Raw genomic sequence first — 20,959 nt, 5'->3', positions numbered from 1 at the left:
CAGTATGTGACTATTTACAAGAGTGTTAAATAAGTCTGAAGACATTTTGTTCAATACATCTGAAAGATTACAAGTTGGACAATTAAATAGTGCACAAATCCTCATGAATATTCATCTCCAAGCCGAGAAGTCTGACACTGAAGACCATCAGGACATAAAACCAGTTTGCTCTTCCATGAGACTCAAAACTACTGAAGAGATAAAGGTATCACGTGCTAAATCTTAAATCTACTCCATGGATCATGCTGAGGTTCAGATGTGTGGGGGCTTGTTTTGGGGCCACCTTACCTTGGACAGTGAAAGCTCTCGCTTTCCCAATTTCACTGCCAACCACAGTTGTCACATTCATACCTTTCGGTTCATCTGCCTTTCCTCCCAGGTTGGAGCTGTCTTCCTTGGTGGAATCCTTTAAGGTTCCATATTCCTTTTCCATCTTGGCAGCTTCTTCTTTGGTGCTGTCGGTTTCCTCATGACTCTTCTCGGACGGGGCTGTGATCAGATTGTTCAGTGTCATTATAAACCTGTTTCCTATCTGTTAATTCATTCCTAATGCAAATGCAGACTTTTCTGAAAAGGTGGAGGTAGAATGGGATCTTAGTGATTGTTTAATACCCTCTTTTCCATCTGGACAGAAAAGGAACCTGAGATCGGGTGCCTAAGATCACCTGCTGAGTCGATGGGAGAGCGGAAGCAAGCCCCCAGCATTCTGATGTAGTCCTGCTTCCCTTCCGCCACACTGCGTCATGGGGGCAGACTCTCTTTCTTAATTTAAGCTCTTTAGGTACTCACATGGGTATGTCAATTCTCAAAGTAAGTTTGTCAAGTTTTTATCCTAAATGAGAATAACTATTAGTGTTCAAACTCACCTTGACCTTATATTTTTTTCCTAAGGCTTATTTATTCAGAGTAGCACCCAAGGATTTAGGACTATGTGAAGCCTTCCCTGCTGTCCCCTTTTTTTCATACTCCTTTACCCTGGGGCATCCTAAAAATAAGCAGAGACTTGGAGTCTTGCTGCTAGAAAGATATTAAGCCTAGTTCATGTCTCTCTTAAAAATACACTTAAAAAGAGCTGTATTTTGGGGTTGCCATTGTTGCAAATGAAGTTAAGCTGCTGCCTGCAATACTGGCATCCCATATGTGTACCCATTCAAGTCCCATCTGCTTCATTTCTGATCCAGCTCATTATAAGATGGGCTAAGTTTCTGTGCCTCTGCTACCCACGTGGGAGACCCAGATGAAGCTCTTGCATTCCGCTTTGGTTAACCCAGCCCTGGTTGTTGCAGCCATTTGTGGGGTAAATCAGTCGATATAAATCTTTGTCTCTCCCTCAATCTTGCTCTCTTTCTGTAGCTTTGCCTTTCAAATAAATAATATTTTTAAAAAAGATTTATTTATTTTTATTGGAAAGGTAGTTCTACAGAGAGAAGGAGAAACAGAGAGAAAGATCTTTTATCTGCTGGTTCACTCTGTCTCTCTTCTCTTTCTCTAATTCTGCCTTTCAATAAAATAAAATAAATATTTTTAAAAAGCAAATATGTTTAATATGCGTGATAGCAACAACATCTTAAAGAGTAATAATTTGCAAACTTTTCTCTCTTTTTTTTTCTTCATGTACACACACATTCTTTGTAAGGAGATTCTCTGGCACAGCTCAGGTCTGTGGTGTTTGCTATACTGAGCAAAGTGATGCGTGGGGATGTAAAACTGAAGGAAACAGGAGAGGGAGGTAAGTCATCCTACAGAGGGGAAAGACCAGAGGAGCGTGGAGACCTGGAGGACAGAGCAGGGGTGAGGGAGAGAAGGGAGTGGACAGGTGCCTAGGGTCAACAGTATGGGGAAACGGGAATCTGCATCAAGTGAAGGATTCCGAAAAGGGATGGTAGGGAAGATGGCTCAGCTTTGGGATGTAGTCCTCTTCATGCCCGCCAGCCCCCTGCTCAGAATCTTCAGCAAAGCCTTACTTTTTTACCGCTCTGGGAGTCGGACTCCTGTGTCGTGAGTGGCCACAATAATAGGCAAGGTAGATATCAATTTATTTAATCCTATGGTTGGGCCAAAGTCTTCATTAAAGTCTATTGAAGCTTATTATTTCCCACTCAAAGCATTATTCTTCTAAAACTGATTAAACAAAACATACCAGGGAAAAGCTTGCTTTTGTTGTCGGTCGCATTTTTCTCCAGCTTATTCTTTGTCTGAAGGGCAATCATCTCATCCAAGTTTTCTGGAGGGAGAGAAAGAAATGCAAGAGTCTTTCAGAGAGACAGTATCAAACAATCAAAACCTTCAAGCTCATCTGAATGGTCACAATAGCAATTCCAAAATATGAATACTGCTCACAGGAAGCTTGGGCCTGCAACATTACTTATAGGAGATAAAGAGTTAGGGCTAGTGTTAGGGTTAGGATGAAAAAGGGATGGAAGGCAAGCAATCGAGACAAGCTGCTTTTCATCTCGGTGGCCGCTGCTAGAACACGTGTGGGGTGGGGACCTAGGGCAGTGTGTACCTCTGTGGATATCTGCTTCGTCCCTTCCATTAATCTCATTTGACAAAAACCTAGGCTTACATCACACTCAGGGTTTTGTGGTTTCCTTTCTTCCTTCAGCTGAGTTTAGAGACACTGTTTCAGAAGGATAACTGGTTTGTACCATCACCGCAGGATGCAAAAATTCCCCACTTAGTCACCGATCTCGTGGAACTCGGTCAGAGTTGCCATGGAGGCTCAAATGCAAGACGGCTATTCCCGCCAGGACAGACAGCAGTGCTAGTCCACGGGGTGGCCACAGGAAAGTGCCACTGAAATGGAAAGTGGTGAAAATGAAATAAAATGTACATTCGCTTTCACAGTTCAAATGCTGTCACATGCAGCCAGTAGCTGCTCCGGGAAACGGTGCAGATGAACAAGCATCCATCAGCATCCATCACCACAGAGGTTCTGTCGGACAGGTTGGTGTGTGGGACCAAGATACTGGAAATCATCGAGGTACTCCATAAAAGAACCTTGAAGCTAAGTTATTCATTTATTCTTATGATAAACTACCTACAGGTAGTTTAAATGTTGGGTCTTTTTAAATGACTTACGTGATACACATATAGAATGATACATATATCAGCAGTTTAAAGGCTGTTTAGTGACAGGGGAAAATGTTTATGATAAAATATTGAATGCTTGAAGCCATTTAGAATGTCACTTCAAGTTTGGTGTTAAAAGTTATGGATCTATCACCTGCCTATCTATCTATATTGAGATGGAAAATTAGAGAGAAGGGTTGGCTTGGTGGCACAGTGAGCTAATCCTCCACCCTTGGCACTGGAATGCCACATGGATGCTGGTTCTCATCCCAGCTGTTCCACTTCTCATGCTGCTCCCTGCTTGTGGCCTAGGAAAGCTGCACAGGATTCCCAGTGCCTTAGGACCCTGTATCCATAAGGGAAACCTGGAAGAAACTCCTGGCTCCCAGTTTCGATTCATCTCAGCTCAGGCCTCTGTGGTCATTTGGGGAGTGAACCAGCAAATGGAACACCTTCTCTCCATCTCTCTCTCTGTAAAATCTACCTTTCAAATAAGAATAAGAAAATATAATAATAAAAAAAAGAAGGTTGGAGGAAAATATGCCAAAATATCTCAGGGCATAATAAGTATAAATTTTAAACATAATTATATAAACCAAAATGTTGCCAGGATGTTAATATTGTGAATGATGTTTATTTCCTTTTAAACTTCTTTTCCTATGGAATGACTTTTTAAAATAAATGCACACTTTTATAATGAGACAAAAAATAATAGAACTATCTCCATTTATAAAACAGCGGGGTTTCTACAGAGTTCTGGATTGCCCCATTCTAAGAAATTTCCTCTTGGGTTTGATTCTTCCTCCCTCGTCAGAATTGGGGGCCATGACGTTGTCTCACTCATAGTGCATCAGTGGTAGACTCAATCAAGCAGGAAGACAGAAGTCTTTTTAAAAAGAAAAAAAAAAAAAACAAGTGATGAGCACGTGGCAATGTGCAACTGAGGAGCCAGATTTTAGGATTTATTTACTTCTAATTCATTTTTCTAAATCTCTCCTACTTGCAAAGTACGAGTGCCTGAACTCATCTGTAAAGTTCAAGGAGTAGGGACTAGCAAACCTAGTCAGAGGGTTAATAAATATTTTTGGTTTTGCAGTCAACATCGTCTCCATTGCCAAGTACTGGGCTTCGTTGCTACAGTATGAAAGCAGCCACAGACAGCACTAAAATAAGCAGGCAGGGCTGAGTCCCAGCAGGGCTGTCTGCATGGGCACTGAAACATGGATTTTCTATAGGTTACACCTGTCATCAGATGCTGCCTATGCTTCTTGTGTTTGTTTTAGCCAAATGAATTCTTAAAGCCAGATGTACCTTGTGTGCTATATACAGGAATGGGTAAGGAGGGGCCAGGTGAGGCCCGAGAGCAGTGAACGGGTGAGCAGCCCTCCTCACGGTTCCCAGAAGCCTTCAGCGGACAGCTGCAGAGCCTGAGGCCCTGCTAGGTACATAACCTCCCATAGCTGGACAACTGCTCCATGGCAAGCTGGGGCAGGCCCAGCTCTGGCCACTGTGGCCACTTAGGGAGTGAACCAGTAGATGGAGGATCATTCTCTCCATAAATCTGCCTTTCTAATAAAAGTAAATAATTTTTAAAAAATAATACTCTTTAGTACCAGCATTCTATACACACTGGAATAAAACTACCTAGTCAGATTTTTAGAAACGTTTTTCCATAGAGATGATCAGAAAACACTAGATAGAATCTAATAACTGTGAAGTGGTTAAATTCAAGCAGAATATTTGAAGACAATGTTGCAAGATTCTGGTTAGTATGTGTTTTACTTGCAAACTTGTATGCATCATCAAGATGAGCAAATGTTACTTGGATGACTTCAGTTGTTTGGGCACAGTTAGTGACACAATTATCCCACAACCCTAATTACTTTACTTGGAGCAATGAAAAGTACCACAGTAAAAACAAAACAGAGGTGTCAGTGTGGTGGCTTAACAGGCTAATCTTCCACCTGCTAGCATCCCACAGGGGTGCTTTTTTGTGTCCAGCTGCTCCACTTCCAATCTAGCTCCCTGGTTACGACTGGGGATAGTAGCAGAGGATGGCTCAAGTCCTCAGGCTCCTGCACCCTCATGGGAGACCCGGATAAAACTCCTAGCTCTTGGTCTTGAATCAGCTCAGCTCCAGCTACTGCAGCCATTTGGGGAGTGAAATAGTGAACGGAAGATATCTTCTCCCCCTGCCTCTCTTCTCTCAGTAGATCTGCCTTTCAAATAAAAATAAATAAATCTTCAAAAAGAAGAAAGGAAGAGAGAGAGGAGAGAGGAGGAAGGAAGGAAAAGGAAAGGAAAGGAAAGGAAAGGAAAGGAAAGGAAAGGAAAGGAAAGGAAAGGAAAGGAGAGGAAAGGAAAGGAAAGGAAAGGAAAGGAAAGGAAAGGAAAGGAAAGGAAAGGAAAGGAAAGGAAAGGAAAGGAAAGGAAAGGAAAGCAGGGCTCTCACCAAGATAGGACACGCCCTCTTCCGGAGATATTGTGCCATATTTGACCATCATCTTCACAAAATCAATCAGTGTTTTCATGATAGTAATCAGTGTTTCTTTCTCTTTCGCCTCCTTTTCTATGAAAAAGGAGAAAATAATTTAAGGACGAATGGCAGAATACAGCTTCATCTTTCAATGCCCACATATGAAGTACAATATTTTAGTAAAATATTTCACCCAACATTTGTAGTTAAAATCACATATATTTTTTTAAAAAAAGCGGACATAAGGGGGCAATGTACAGCTACACTGAACTTCTCAGAAATGGGAGTTTGAAGCTTCTCCAACAAGTTTCATTGATGTGAAAATATTTCACTGATACAGTAGGTGGCAAGGAAGGTCTTCCAACCTGAGACTCTAAACCCAGAGCAAGGGTGGAAGATTGGCAGGCTGTACTGAGGGGAGGGAGGGAAGGAGCGAGGAGCCCTGGCTAATTCTCATACTAAGCGACATTCACAACTCAGAGTTGTGGGCTTTTTTCCCCCCTCAGAAACATACTTTTTTTTTAAAAAAAAAAATCAATAGATAAAAGTGTAGGTATTTCTTGTGTGTCACACAACACCTTAAAACACACAAGCATTGTGAAATTAACATCCACATCATCTGATATAATTATCATATGTGTGATGAGGACATTTAATTTAGCACCCACTCTCCTGTAACTGCCTGAGAAGGGGTTTGGAGAGGGGGCTGAGAGATGCTGATGAAAGAATACAGAATTACATTCCAGTGTTTACCTAGGAAGGAGATAATAGTTTGGTTTTCTATCCAGTTTATAATTTCTTAATCAGTTCCGACCCTAAGTCACAAAGACTATACTACCTAGGAAACACCCCAGCATATGAATCTGAATTAGAATTCTAGAGAAATAGTGGCAAAAATAAATTGGGTGAAAGAAACCTAAAGATAGAAATAAAAAGCATTTCATGTAGCGAGATTTTTAAAAACCATAAACATCCATCACAGGTTGGGAGGACGCAATAGTACAATTTATGATAGGAGCGGGAGAGCCTGGAAAAGATCTGGTAAATTAAAACTGCAGCCATCACATTAGCCGCTCAAGGTCGTGTTCATTTAATAAATATCTGGAACAGCCCGGATGCGCCTCACTGACGAATCAGTGATTCACAGGGATGACAGAGGATTCGAGCAGGGCATCTGCCAAGCGAGGGGTGAGAGGACTCAGCATGAGCCCTCGAGGGGGACTGGCCCTGCAGACAGCCGCAGAGGGCTGGCGCCATCTGGCCAAGGTCTGGACTCAAAGGACGAGGGATGTTCTACAGCAAAGAAAGTGCACCCGCTCCAAGGTCACTTGGAGATAACAGACTGTAGTTCCCAACCTCTTTATACAAAGGTCCCTTCGTGGAGCTGGATCTTTAACAAGGAGAAGAAAAGCCACCAAGGCAGTGCAAAGACCTGTCTGAACAGCAGCAGCAAGGGGAAGGTTGTACATTTCATGATTGTTCTCTTTGCAGACTAACCCCAAATTCACACAAACTGAAATCCTCACTTAGTTCAATGGATTTTGCTTACATATCACCCTGTCACTTTCTAGGTATGTTTTGGGCTCTGGGCCTCCTTTTGCCCAGTGTCCTTCACTGTAATTCATGTGAAGGTGGAAATCGAAAATATCTACAATGTGTTGAAAAATCTAAAAGGAATAAATCAGTTTGCACAGGTGGTTCCAACTAAGAGGGGAAAACATGAACAAAGTCTTTAAAGGTTTGCTGCAAATGGAAGGATTTGCTTCCTGTTTTTGCAACAATGTGGGTGACCCTAGATGACACTGTTCTAAGTGAAATAACACAGACACAAAAAGGAAAATATTGTGGAATATAAAATACTGCAAGGCATAGAAGCAGAGTGTAGAATAATGGTTGCTAAGGGTTGGGTGGAGAGGAACATGGGGAGATACCGGTCAAGGGTACAAGGTTGCACTTACATGAGATGAGGAGTTCTGAAGGATGCACAGCATTGCACCTGCATCTAACAGTCCTGTACCAGGACCAGGACCGAGGTACAGTGGGAGTGCAGGTGTGAATCGCAGCTGCCCTGCTTGCAATCCAGCTCCCTGCTAATGTATCTGGGTGGGCAGCAGAAGGTGACCCAAGTGCTTGGGCTTCTGCACCCACATAGGAAGCTCAGATGGAGCCCTGACTCCTGGCTTCAGCCTGGATCAGCCACAAGTATTGTGGCCACTTGGGGAGTAAACCAGTAAATGGGAGATATTTCTCTCTCTCTCAATCTCTCTCTCAATCTCTCTCTCTCTCTCTCTCTCTCTCTCTCTCTCTCTCTCTCTCTCTCTCTGTGACTCTGCCTTTCAAATAAATAAATGAATCTTTAGAAATTTAAAAACAATACTGTACTGCATACTTGGGATTTGCCAAGAGGATAGATCTCAAGTGTTGTTATGGCACATGCACACAAACATACAGAGATATACAAAGAAGGAAGAAACAAATAATTATATGTGATGCTACAGATGTGAATCAGCTTGTTTATAGCGATCATTTCACAATATCTACATATATCAAAACACCAAGTTGTATACTCAAATATGTACAACTTTTATTTGCCAATTATAGCTCAAAAACACTAAAACGAAAAGCAGGGGTTGTGGTAGAAGTTGAGGCTGGAAGTGGACAGAGCCTTGCGATTGACGCCCAAATTCCACACTGGAGTGCCTAGGTTTGGCTCTCGGTTTTGGCTCCTGCCTCCAGTTTCCTTCTGTGCAGGCCCTGGGAGGGAGCGGTGATAGCTTAAGGAACTGAATTCCTGCCACCCATGTGGGAGACCCGGATTGAGTACCTGGCCCTCAGCTCTGGTTTTGACCCAGCTATTAGTGGCGTTCAGGGACTAACAGATGGGAACTCATTCTCTAAGCCTCTAAAATAAATAAAATTGATTCATTTTCAAGCCCACACAGGTCTTCCCAGTACCTCATACATAGCAACAACAGATGTTCAGTATTTGTTGAATAAATAAATGAGCCCTCTGTTTACAAGAAGATGAAATTATCCAGTAATTCCACCTTTCCTGATTAGCCTCTCCAAAATATTTTCATTACTAGTATATTTGTTTTGAAAAATTTAAGTGACTGAGCTTTTTCCTAGCCTACACTGATATTGTGAAGGTCTGTCTTTGGAAACTGAAAACTGAAAAAAAGCCCACCCACATGTTTCCTAGAATGACTGTTTCCATGCCACATGGTGAGAAAGCAGAGTGCTAACCTGAATCAATACTTTTCAGTAGTGCATAGAAGTTGGGGAAATACTGGAGCTCCTCAAAGTTGTCTTCACTGTAGGCTTTAGTCCTTCTTTCCAAGCCATTCGTCAAGGTTAAGGTGTTAGATACCGTTTCATCATTTTCCCCATTAGTCAAATCATCTTGAACTGCTGCTATTGGAGTCTCCATCATCAAAAAACAAAAGATAAAACAAACAAACAGAAAAAGCATTTGTTAGAACTAGGGAGACTTCTGCCCCATTCTTTCTTTGATGGTGCCCTTGACTGTGAAACATGAGAACTCCTCCTGCTCCACAAGCTCCTGCAGGTTCAAACCCTTTCCTAGACATGTGTGACTTCAGTCATAAGGACAAATCACCAGGACTTTAAAAAGGTGCTGTGCTTGTGGGAAAAGCTGCTGAGAACTGGCTGCCACTTAGGAGAGCACAGACAGGGCATTCCTAGGTCCTGCTCGTTCAAATTTCCCTCTAGGAGTGCCCCAAAATCTCCCCTTCTGTCCTTCACTGTCCTTCACTGAGGAGGGGGAGTGCTGAGTTCCCAGCACCTGCCAAGAGGAATGGTGTCTGGCTACAAGAAAGCCTGTCGGGATGACTAACAGTAGCCCAGCAATCACACTGTGGAATTCCTGGGTAACATTATCAGGGCTGTCTGCACAAGTGCACAAGGCTACTCTTGTAGACCTGACATTTTTTAGGGCTCCCCATGTTAGTAAATATCTCTTCTCCATGCAGGGGACCAGACAGAACCTGAGAGCCATCCTTAACTCTTTTTCCTTTTCCATATCCAATCCACCTTTCAGGCTCTATTTCCAAATTTTACACTAAACGTGTACATTTCTCCCTTTATCCATTATTCCACTTAAGTACCAACAATCAGTGCACCTCACTGGTACCCCAACCACCTCCAATCTATTTCCAACACTGTATTTTCCACACTGTAACCAGATTTTTTTTTCAATAGTCTGATAGTGCCAATCCCTTTTTAAAACCTTTCTAGGCTTCCCGATGGTTCTTACAATGAAGATCAGTCTGCTCATTACTCGTAAGGCTCTTCGTGGCTACGACAGTCCAGAGAGTAAAAAAACAGCAACAGTAGGGCCCAGCACAATGGCCTAGTCCTTAAATTCTTGCCTTGCATGCACTGGGATCCCTTATGGGTGCAGATTCATGCCCAACAACTCCACTTCCCATCCAGCTCCTGCTTGTGGCCTGGGAAAGCAGTATAGTCCGAAGCCTTGGGACCCTGCACCCATGTGGGAGACCCAGAAGAAGCTCCCGGCTCTGGCTGTTGCAGCCACTTGGGGAGTGAACCAGCACACAGAGAAACTTTGTCTCTTCTCTCTATAAATCTGCCTTTTCAATAAAAAACTAAATAAATCTTAAAAGGGTGGGCACGGCAAAGTTAGATCTCCTGAAACATTCCAGGACATGTCCATAGGCTTGGGTTCTTGGAAAGACTTTGCATTCTCAGAAAGTCCAAGGAATGTGAGACTACTTATCCCAAGAAACTGTCCCATTCCAGGATGGGATTTTGCTTTCCTCCTATAGCTCATGCAGTAAGATGACTGTCCTAAATTGGTTTCTGTACCTGGAATTGGAAAGACCTATTTGCCTGGCTCTGTTGTATGCTACTAGGTAAGGAATGAAGCTCTTATTGATTGGATAATTTAAAGTGCCTGATGCTTAAACTGGGTATCTATGTTCCACACTACAGCTGACTGGATAATTTGTATTGTGTACTGATGTAAGCTTAGTTGATTGAATGATTTGTATCATGTACCAGTGCTCTCGTAGTTGATTGGACAATTGTTGCTTAAAAATCCCTGGACATGGCTCGTAGGGGCTGCTCCCCTTCCACTTGCAGTGATATGGGACAGTCCACTGGCCAGTTAATAAAGACTCCTGAGCTTCCAAGGGTCTGCCGCCAACTCATTTCTGGGATAGATCTGATCACCTTGCAACAATGGCCTGGCCTGGGTCCACCTTGCAGCCTCTTCTCCACATGTTCTCCTTTTGAGCCAGCCAAATTGTGCTTGTGCTAGTTGCTTGTATTCTGCATTTTACCTTCTCTGCCCGCTGCCTCTGGGGCTCACAGTCTTACTCCTATTGGATGTTTAGTTCTCAGCTCAAGTGACTTCCTCAAGGCAGCCTTAACCAAGGCCAAGTCCAGGACAAGTTCCTGTATTTATGTGACCCCCCAGAACAACATTTCTTTCCTCAGAGCACTTAATGCAGTTGTAATTCAAATACATGGTTATTCAAAAACCAGCTGTCTCATCCACTAGATTTTAACCTTCTTGGGAGCAAGAATTGTAACTTTTTAAATGAGCACAGTATTCTCCATGCTTGGTACATAGCTGATACTCATTAAATATTTGTAGAAGGAATATTTGATTCTCATTGGTGCATTTAGATAATGTGAATGAATACTTCAAGTATATGAACATTTTATAGACAGGAGAGTAAGGAGTATGAAATGGGATAAAGGATCATAAGAACAGCCATCTGAGTTTCAGTTCTGACCAGTAGGCATAAGTAAAAACCACTTTTATCAACCTAAAAAGATTTTTCTAGTGGGTGGATCTTCAAAAGCTACTTTAAAAGACACCAGCAAGTGGAAATTCGAAGTAAGGAAAAAAAAAGATTTTTAAGCTTTCCAGTAAAAACAACTCAGACCCAGTTTCTGCTTGCTTGTCTCTCTGAAACAGACCCATTAACCAATACATTCTTTACTTGTATTTGAGATAGAATGTTGGAGATGATGGGCCATGGAGTTAGGTGCTCTGGTGAAGAAAGTCAAAGGCAGAATGAGGAGATTAGCTTTATCTAGCATTTTAAAGAGAAGTCAGGGAGAGGTAAAAGATCTCAGTATTTTGGTTGAAGTCAAGGAAATGGCAGAGGCAAGGGGAGGGAAGGATGTGTGACATGTCAGGGTAAAAGCTGGCAGACAGGCCTCGGAGATCCTGGAATGGGAAAGCAGCAGGTGGAAGAGCACAGCCTGGAACAGGGAGCAGCATTAGGCTGAAAGACGTGGGCAACACCAAAGCGGGTGTGACACAGCATCCAGTCTACCTGCTTCCTGTTTCAGGGGCTGGGAGCAGTTGATAACACTTATAATCAAGGGTCAAATACCAATGGAGCTGAGAGGTGCTTGGTGACACTGCAGTAGGTCTGTACAAATTGTTACTGTGTGATGCTGGGATTTCTCATGATATCCTGAGCTATTTTACTGAGTAGCATTGCATAAGATATAACCTTTACATACATTATAGCATGTAATCTTTAAGTTACCTTCAAATAGAATTCATTTAAATTATTTATTGGAACTTTATGAATATGTATTTTAAGTGGGCTAAAAATGCTATCTACCTCATACCATCTTTGGCATAAAATAAAAATAGATACAAGTGCCCACAGTGGGACAACCAAAGCACATATACACGCACGTATACATATCACACACACACACACATACCACTTTCTCCGATATTTTTCCAGCCTCATTCTCAGTTCTGCTTGTGGGTTTATTGAGCTCCTGCTCATAACTATTGGCTTCCTTTGAAATTAATTGCTGCAAAGCCTCTGCCACTTCATCTTCCAATGTGTGGGCCTGGCTTTCTGTGATCTGGTATAAAGAAGCAAAAACAGATATAATCACCATAGTCATTTTTGACATTTTAAAAATACATTTTAAAAAATATATTGTTGTAAAAACTGTTGTAGGGGCCTGGTACAATGGTCTAGTGGGTAAATCCTCACTAACCACTTGCCAGGATCCCATATGGGTGCTAGTTCGTGTCCTGCCTGCTCTACTTCCCATCCAGTTCCATGCTGTGGCCTGGAAAAGGAGTAGAGGGCGGCTCAGGGCCTTGGGACCCTGCATCCATGTAGGAGACCCAGACACAGCTTCTGGCTCCTGGCTTCAGATCAGCTCAGCTTCAGCTGCTGCAGCCACTTGGGGTATGAACCAGTGGGCAGAAGATCTTTCTGTCTCTCCTTCTCTCTATAAATCTGCCTTTCCAATAAAAATAAATCTTACAAGAAATACTGTAGTTGAACATACCCATTTATAAGCAGGGTTTTCGGAACCCTCTGTTTTTAAAGATTTATTTATTTTTCTAGGAAAGGCAGATCTACAGAGAGAAGCAGAGACAGAAAGAAAGATCTTCCATCCACTGGTTCACTCCTCAAATGGCTGCAATGACTGGAGCTGTGCTGATCTGAAGTCAGGAGCCAGGAGCTTCCTCCGGGTTTTCCATGCAGTTGCAGGGTCCCAAGGCTTTGGGCCATCCTCAACTGCTTTCCCAGGCCACAAGCAGGGAGCAGCTGGGACATAAACCAGTGCCCATACAGGATGCTGGCACTTGCAGGTGGAGAATGGGCATGCTGTATCATCATGTCAGTCCCCTTCTGAATCCTTCTCCAGGACTACCTTCTCTGCACTTCTCTTACATGCTTCTGTTGAATTGCAATTGACTGTTGGGGTAGGTTGGGAGTGGGGGGACCATATGATGGCCCAATTGGCTAATCCTCTGCCTGTAAGTGCCAGCATTCCACGTAGGTGCCAGACCCATCATGCAGGCTGTCAGTTCTGTCTGCCGAAGCCCATGGTACACTTATTCTGCAGAATATCTGAAGAGATGCTCATCAATACCTGCAGCTCATAATTGGGCAGCTTATAAACGGATGTATTCAACTACAGTATTTTTTGTAAGATTTATTTTTATTGGAAAATAAATTTATTGTGAAGCCTGTGAAGCTAGCACCTCACTAAAGCCTACAGGACTGTGTCAAGGTGAGGAGCCAAGCCAGGGAGAGCTCAACCTGCATTGCTTGGACATATCACACATCCTGCCTGGTCCTCCACTGGTCACATCCCAGCTCTCCTTCTAAGTTCACATCCAATACCTCGTGCTCTACAGTTCTTCCTTGCAGTCAGTTGAATCTAAACCACTCTCCAGCATGCCAAATTGCTCTTCCGGCTCCTAAGCAGCTGGCATTAAAAGGTGTGAGTGCCCCTGTCTACTTCTCCAGAAAGACCATGAACTCCTGGAGGGAAAGAACGGTGCCTTGTACAATGCTGTCTGGCAGACTCCAAAGTTTCTGAACAACTTGTTTTACTCTCACACACAACTTACAAGGCCAAGATTGAGTAGTTTGGAAACAATCTTGTCAAACACTCCTCTGTCATTTTCCTCATAAATCCTGGTGGCGATTTTGTGGACAATGTCTTCGGCAGTTAAAGGGGTGCCGTCCAGTTGATGAAGGCCATCTGGATCGTCTTTGTCTAGACAAAGCAAGCACAATTTCACATCACAGCAGTCACAGACCTACTCCAGCATCACACGATATATATAACCTATACTTTGATATTGTACACTTAGATCTTTGAGACATACTATGATGGTTTTTGGCTTACACGGGCTTTTGGCTTGAAATAAAATGACATCAGTTGAGAGCCTAGGATAATAATAGAAATTGTGAAGCCGTATAAGATCATAAGAACTGAATACAACAAAAAATTCTCTCCATTTATCACTGTCACTAGTAATATAAACATTATACTTTAATTCACATTGCATGCCATATGGGATATATATATACATGTATATATGCATCATGCCATAATATTCAAATCCCACTGGCTTTTAATATTTATTTTTTACTGGAAAGGCATATTTATAGAGAGAAGGAGACACAGAGAAAAAGATCTTGCATCAGTTGGCTCACTCCCCATATGGCTGCAACAGCCAAAGGTGAGCTGATCTGAAGCAAGGAACCAGGAGCTTCTTCCAAGTTTCCCATGTGGGTGCAGAGGTTTTTGGGTCATCCTCCACTACTTTCTCAGACCATAAGCATGGAGTTGGATGAGAAATAGAGCAGCCAAGACACGAATCTGTGCCCATATGGGATCTTAGCACTTGCAAGGGAGGATTAGCCAATTGAGCCTTTGCACTGCATCTTCAAATTCCACTTCTACAGAACATATAATTTGATATTTTATGGGCAAACTTGCAGTAGATTAGCAACATCCTAGGGTGGTACCATGGTGTAGTAGGTTAAGCCTCTCCCTCAGGTGCCAGCATCCTATATGGGCACAAGCAGAGAATGGCCTAGGTGCTTGGGACCCTGCATTTGTATGGGAGTCTCAGAAGAAGCTCATGGCTTCTGGCTTCAGATTGGCCCAGCTCTGGCCATTGCAGCTATTTGGGGAATGAGCTAGTGGATGGAAGATTTTTCTCTCTGTCTGTCCTCTCAGTAAATTTGTCTTTCCAATCAAAACAAATAAATCTTTTAAGAGAAGAAGAGGAAGAAGGAGAATGGCAATGTGTCTTATATCTAGCATTAGACTGCACTAAAAATGTTATGACTTATCTGGAACAAATATTTATTTTTTAATTTGAAATGCATATTCTTACAGAGAAAGAAGGGAAGACAAAGAAAGAGGTCTTCATTCCCTAAATGGCAGTAATGGCCAAAGCTAAGCTGATCTGAAGCTGAAAGGAAGGAACTTCTTGGCCTCCCCAGTGGGTGCTCAAGCCCAAGGCCTTTGTCCATCCTCCAGTGCTTTCCCACGCGTTAAACAGAGAGCTGAATCCCAAGTGGAGCATTTGGGACACAAATCGGTCCCCAGATGGGATCCTGGTGCTTGCAGGTGGAGGATTAGCTTATTATGTCATTGTGCTGACCCTTAATGTAAAGCAGCTTAATATAATAAAACCCTATTCTCCAGAGAACAAGGAACTTAATCTTATGTACCTGAAATTTAAACTTCCAAAATGTGGTAAGAAGTCTGCAGAAAGAAGCATGCACATCTTTGCAAGAGCGGCATGCAAGTAGGTACTCTTGGCTTTCTTAGGAATACATTTGGCCATGACTTCAGACCAAAGGTACACCTTGAGGCCAAGGGTGAGCTGCAAGGAAACATTCCCCTACATGCGCAACAAATGCCAGGTATCTATACACCTTCCCCCATCTCTTCCACATGGAACAGATCAAATCCACAAGGCACTTAACTCTGTCACCTCAGGGCAGGATGGATTTGCATTTTGAAATAAAGCACAATTATCTTCTAGAGAACTTGGTCATTGAATCCCTAGCCAGAAGTTGTTAACGTAATCCTCATCACATTCGTTCCAATATTCTTTTCCAAAGCTGCACTTTCCTTTCATGCCTTCTGAATTCTTAAGATTTCTTAAAAGAATCTTAAAGAATTTCTCCTGTGGTCTTTTTTCCATTATCTGTGGAGATGAGGCCTATGCAAGCTCGACATACACAGAATAGCTCTCTCTTGGCGTTTGGACAAAGCTTAAGAAAATGGGGACAGTGACTGGCCACACAGGACTGGAAGTTCTCTCTGTCAACACATAATTCCTGAGCTGTTGGGCTGGGAACGCTCTAAGCCCTGAGTCCCAGAGTAGGAGAAGAAAAAAAAAAAACCTACATAACATCAGCTCCCCTCCAGGACAGGCAAACCTCAGGCTCATTACCCACTTAGCAGCAGTGACTCTCCGTCATTGGGTCGGGTTTTTCAGTTGACAAGTCCCAAGCCACACTCTTGGGAGCATGTGGAATAGAAATGGCCCCGCCTATGCAGAGCCGGAAGCATTTACTTCCCTTCCCACTTACCACTCAGGACCTGAAAAAGGACTCATACTGGTTGCCTGCCAGAGCTGGAAAATAACTGAAATGACTGTGTTGGCTCAGGGTCGGATACATAGCAATTACACAATAAATGTCTATCAGGCAAATACTCACAAGAGCTCTCAAGTGTTTGTAAAACATAAACATCCTGAATCACATATGCATATTGTAGAACACACTGATTGGTGGCTCTTGGGAGTTTTCTGACCAGCAGGCCCCTATGACTACCGACTACCAAGGCAATGTAGCAGTGGCAGTGTCCCTTAGCACCTACCCCCGCAGACAGCCTGACTGAGCATGTCCATTTATTGTAAAGCACACACACTTATATAGGCAAAGAAAAAGGGGGAAGACAGAGGGGCATTGCCTGACAGCCCTCCCGCCCAACAGGCACTGTAATTGGCTAGAAAGCATATCTATCTCTCTGTACCGTCCAATCATGTCATAGGTCACATACAGCACTTATGGCTGACAGGCTGTGAGTCACATATACCAGATAGTCTGGCAGGTAACAAAAACCGCACCTGACTTCTCAGAGCTGCTTATTAAGGAAGTTCCAAGACAAACTACCCAAGGACAGAGAAGACAGGCTGGGGTGCAAATCACCACCCTTGCCTGTATGGTCAGTGATCAGGCCAGTTTGAGGTCTCAGTGAGCCAAGACCATTGTCAAGGGGATTCCCCCACAGACATGGTGTGCCATGAGCCTATGACCTGCCATATAGGCCAAACAGGCAGAGATCCAGGGGCAATCTTCCACAGGTGGTCCCAACAGCACAAGCTTTTTGAAGGTTTGTGAAAGCAAGATCCAGTCTGGGAATGCACCTAAGGAAATTGGCCTTTGTCACCCTCTCATCTGGGATGGTTTTCCTGCCTCTGAAGCTGTTTACCCTGATGGTCCCAAATCCTCTGGTTCCACGATTGCTAGGGTCAGCAGGAAGAGCAGAAGTTCACCCATTTATCATTCTCTCCAAGGACCATGACCCAGCTTCACGTTGCTGAACTTAGTGATCAGATCCCAAACAGATCTATCTGCACATAGTTTGATCAGTGCAATCAAAACATTATACTCTTAAAATGTATTAAATCAAATGCTCAGTTCCATCCAAACACTTGAATCTGTTTAGTATGCAGTTCTGCTTAGTGTCTATTTCAGCCCAAATGTTTTAGGTTAAAAGTAGAACTCAAGTTTGTTTTTTGTTTGAATCTGTTTTGTTTTGTTTTACACTTGATCTTAGCCAAAAGGCCGAGAAGCGATTGTTGTTTTGTTTTTTGGTTTTTTTTAATTGCCTAGAGTAGCCAGGAGTAGGATATGTGTCAAAATACAAAAAAGCATTGCACCCTTACTCCGCCTCATAAATACGCAACAGTCTCTTGAACTCTCCCTGGGCTACAGTGGCCTCTGAAAGTCTGCTTTAATTGGCAGAGAGAATCAGCAGGGTTGTCTTGTTGCCATGAGACAGAAAAGAGACATAGAAAAAAGCCTGTACCCGCTCATAAGCCCTGGTCTGCAGAATGGAAAACACACTCTCTTCCTCAATAGCTGGGTACAACAATTCATTTATTCTCTCATGTATCCTTTAACTTGTACACCGATTCATTCATAAGTTCATTCAATGAACATAAGCATTCAGGCCTTGTAGCTCCAAGGTCTCCATTCTTGTAACATTTTCAGTTTAATTTTGGAGGAAGACATTAATCATACAGTCACACTTATGAACATTAAGTTACACACTGTATTAAGTCCCCTGAAGGAAAGAAAGAGGTTCTAATAGGTCATATGTACTAGATGAATCCAGAAATACAGACAGGAACCACGCCATGCAAGGCCATGGAAACTATACTAAGGATTTTTTTCTCCCAAGAATTTGATTTTATACAAAGTACAGAATCTACTAGAGTTCTCTTAACTAATAATGAGAAGCCCAAGTTAGAGAAAAGACATAGCAAAATTACTTCCATTCTCATTTACCTTGAAATTTCTGGTCCAATCCACTCTTAGTAGAATCATAATCATCAATCAGTCTTCGATTCTTGGTTGAATCAACATCTTCCACATTCAGTTTATTATCAAGTGGGGAACTTCTTATGGATTGCCTTTCCTGCTCATCTTTTCCCTTTTCCGTTATTGCTTTTAGTAGGTTCAAATTATCGACAAAAGAATAATTGCTTTCACCTGGCTTGTTTTCTAGAAGAAAAGCCCCAAGTCCAACACAGCCATTTTAGTTAAGATTCTCACCACCTACATTGTTGAAATTAATATCAATGTGATTTCTTATTACCTGGGGGGGTTGTTTTCATCATCTTGTCTGCTTCTGCTTCAGCAATCTGTGAAATAAAGAGGACCTGGCTTTAAGTAATTGTTCCACTATTTACCAAATATGTGAACCGAATGTTTTCATCTTCGTAATTTTAGCTTTCTTGTTTGTAAAAATAGATTTCTATCTCAAGCATTATTAAAAATGAGTAAATAAGATAAAGAGCAGATGTTCTGTAAGTATGAATTTCTTCTATAATATTGGTCAATAATAACTGGTAAATTAAGCAATCTTACAGTAGAGTGGATGTGGTGTTGAGTTTACTGGAATACTGAAGACTCAGCTCTATGTTTTATACAGTACTTGGAGTACTTGGTTTGTATAAGTGTTGGACACAGAAATAACGAAAACTGGATTTCTCACAATCATTTTTATCAACTCATTGCTACAGCATAATTATATCAAATAGTAATAACTAAAGCACAATGAAATAGCATTAAAAACTTTGCTTTTGACATACCTGTTCATTCAAAGGTCTTTCTGCACTTAATTCTCTATTATGTAAAGATTTGTCTAGAATAAACACACACAAGTAAATATTTCATAGTGCGTTGAAAAGACAAAATAAATCTCTTGGAAAATCTTCAAAAAGAAGGAACACATATTAGGAGAATGTTTTTTTCATGAATCAAAGTTTATATTAACATCAATGATCAAGATTATACAACAATTATAATTATCAGTTACCAATGTTGCCTTGCTTATTATCATTTTCTGATTTAACATAATCACACTTCTTTTCTGGCCAGAAATCTAACTACAGTTCTAGCACTTGGCTTATCAGCCATTCCCAACTACAGGAAGAGCATAATTTGGTGTGATATTATTGGCACTATAAGGACTCTGACATCATCTTCTGCACATGTTATGAATAGAATATCTAAAAAAGAGTGTAAGGCAACTAGAGAAAAAAAATGCAAGACTCTTTAGATGGAAAAGATATTTTAAAATAACCCATGTTATCCCTCTATCATTTGAAAAGTAACAGAAAAAACTCGTCTTCTGTCTCTAAATTAAAACTGATTTTTCTGTCAATATGCATGAGTATAATTTGACCAGAAAATGAGGCAAGTCGATTTACAGCCAAACTCTCCCTTCCGCGGCGAAATAACAGGGATCTGGGTAGAAGGAAAGTGTCCACGTACCTTGGCCGCCTCCCGGTTTGGGGAAAGCCTGAATCGGGCTGCTGTGGAGCACCAACATCAGAATCCAAGTGCCGGTCCAAAAGAACTCCATTCTCCCACGCTCGGTTTCAGACGCTGCCAGGCTCCCGGAGCTGCAGCTTTTGTTATGAATGAAAAGGAGGAGTAAAAAAAAAAAATAGGAAGAGGCAGGAGGGCAGGAGGGCAGGAGCGCGGGGGCGGGCAGCGAGCGAGCGTGCCGGCCAATGGACTTGGGCGCGGCAGCCGAGGGACGGGACCAGGAGGGCCCGCGGGACGCTCGGAGCCCGGCCGGCAGGTGCAACCGAGCGCTGTCCGCCCCGTGGGTGCTGAAGTTCCTGTGACGCGCAGCTCTACTCTCGCTAGGGCAGGAGGGAAGCGCATGCTCCGTGAGAGCCAGAGGCGGGACGGGATGGCGTCAGCGACTCCCGGGCTGCTCCGAGTCCCTGGGAAGGGACAGGGGAGGGGCGACGGGCCCTACTGCCGCAGTCCTGGGGTTGCTGCTGCGCCCAGGCTTTCATGCGTAAACCGGACATCATTGCCGTAACCTAGGCTGTGACCTTTCCCGCAAGGACCCAATATCTTTTCGGCCCTGTACACCTGTGCGAGAGTTAGTTAACCTTGTACAAAGAGTTCTGCTTTGGGATTCCTCTTCTGCTATATTTGCTTCGGAATCCGTTTTTGTCACCCCACCTCTTATCCTCAAAGGTAGACATGATTCTGTTATCGCTGGAAAGGTCCTACATTCTGTGATTTGATCAAGTATCCCTTGATGCTCTCACAGAGTCTCATCTTTTCAGAATCATTTGATTCAAATAATTTTTTTTTTCAATTAGAAGGCTGCAACACACACACTGTTCCCCTACTGATGCTGAAACACAACAAAAAGTCATTTTAAGAATTCGTATCCTTATCAGCCCTGAGTAGAAGACCAGCCATGGTTGGCTTCACTGTGAGATGGTCCTTTTCCCACAAAGCAAAAAACTTCCTTACACACACACTGCACTTCACTTGTACCTAAGGACCCAAC

At 42.7% G+C, this 20,959-nt stretch overlaps 1 protein-coding gene across 3 annotated transcripts in view; it reads right to left on the bottom strand.

The window, feature by feature from the left end:
- Positions 1-20,059, bottom strand: part of SCG3 (secretogranin III) — a 32,054-nt gene extending 11,995 nt beyond the window's left edge. The window contains exons 1-10 of one of the 3 annotated variants that reach the window (XM_040969681.1): positions 19,915-20,059; positions 19,230-19,282; positions 18,734-18,779; positions 18,424-18,639; positions 13,947-14,095; positions 12,284-12,433; positions 8,795-8,972; positions 5,525-5,641; positions 2,141-2,224; positions 352-489 (exon numbers count right to left, since the gene is read on the bottom strand). In XM_040969681.1, the coding sequence (XP_040825615.1) occupies positions 352-489; positions 2,141-2,224; positions 5,525-5,641; positions 8,795-8,972; positions 12,284-12,433; positions 13,947-14,095; positions 18,424-18,639; positions 18,734-18,779; positions 19,230-19,282; positions 19,915-20,005 (1,222 nt within the window). In that variant the 5' untranslated portion in view covers positions 20,006-20,059. The remainder of the gene's footprint in view (positions 1-351; positions 490-2,140; positions 2,225-5,524; positions 5,642-8,794; positions 8,973-12,283; positions 12,434-13,946; positions 14,096-18,423; positions 18,640-18,733; positions 18,780-19,229; positions 19,283-19,914) is intronic. The other 2 variants (XM_040969682.1, XM_040969683.1) reach the window with 2 other exon arrangements.
- Positions 20,060-20,959: the final 900 nt, after the last annotated feature.

The sequence above is a fragment of the Ochotona curzoniae genome, unplaced genomic scaffold (genome assembly GCF_017591425.1).
Source record: "Ochotona curzoniae isolate NIBS_2020 unplaced genomic scaffold, NIBS_Ocur_1.0 scaffold_4701, whole genome shotgun sequence".
Lineage (NCBI taxonomy): Eukaryota > Metazoa > Chordata > Mammalia > Lagomorpha > Ochotonidae > Ochotona > Ochotona curzoniae.
Note: the sequence above shows the minus strand (reverse complement) of the source record. Positions and strands in the feature narration are given on the sequence as shown.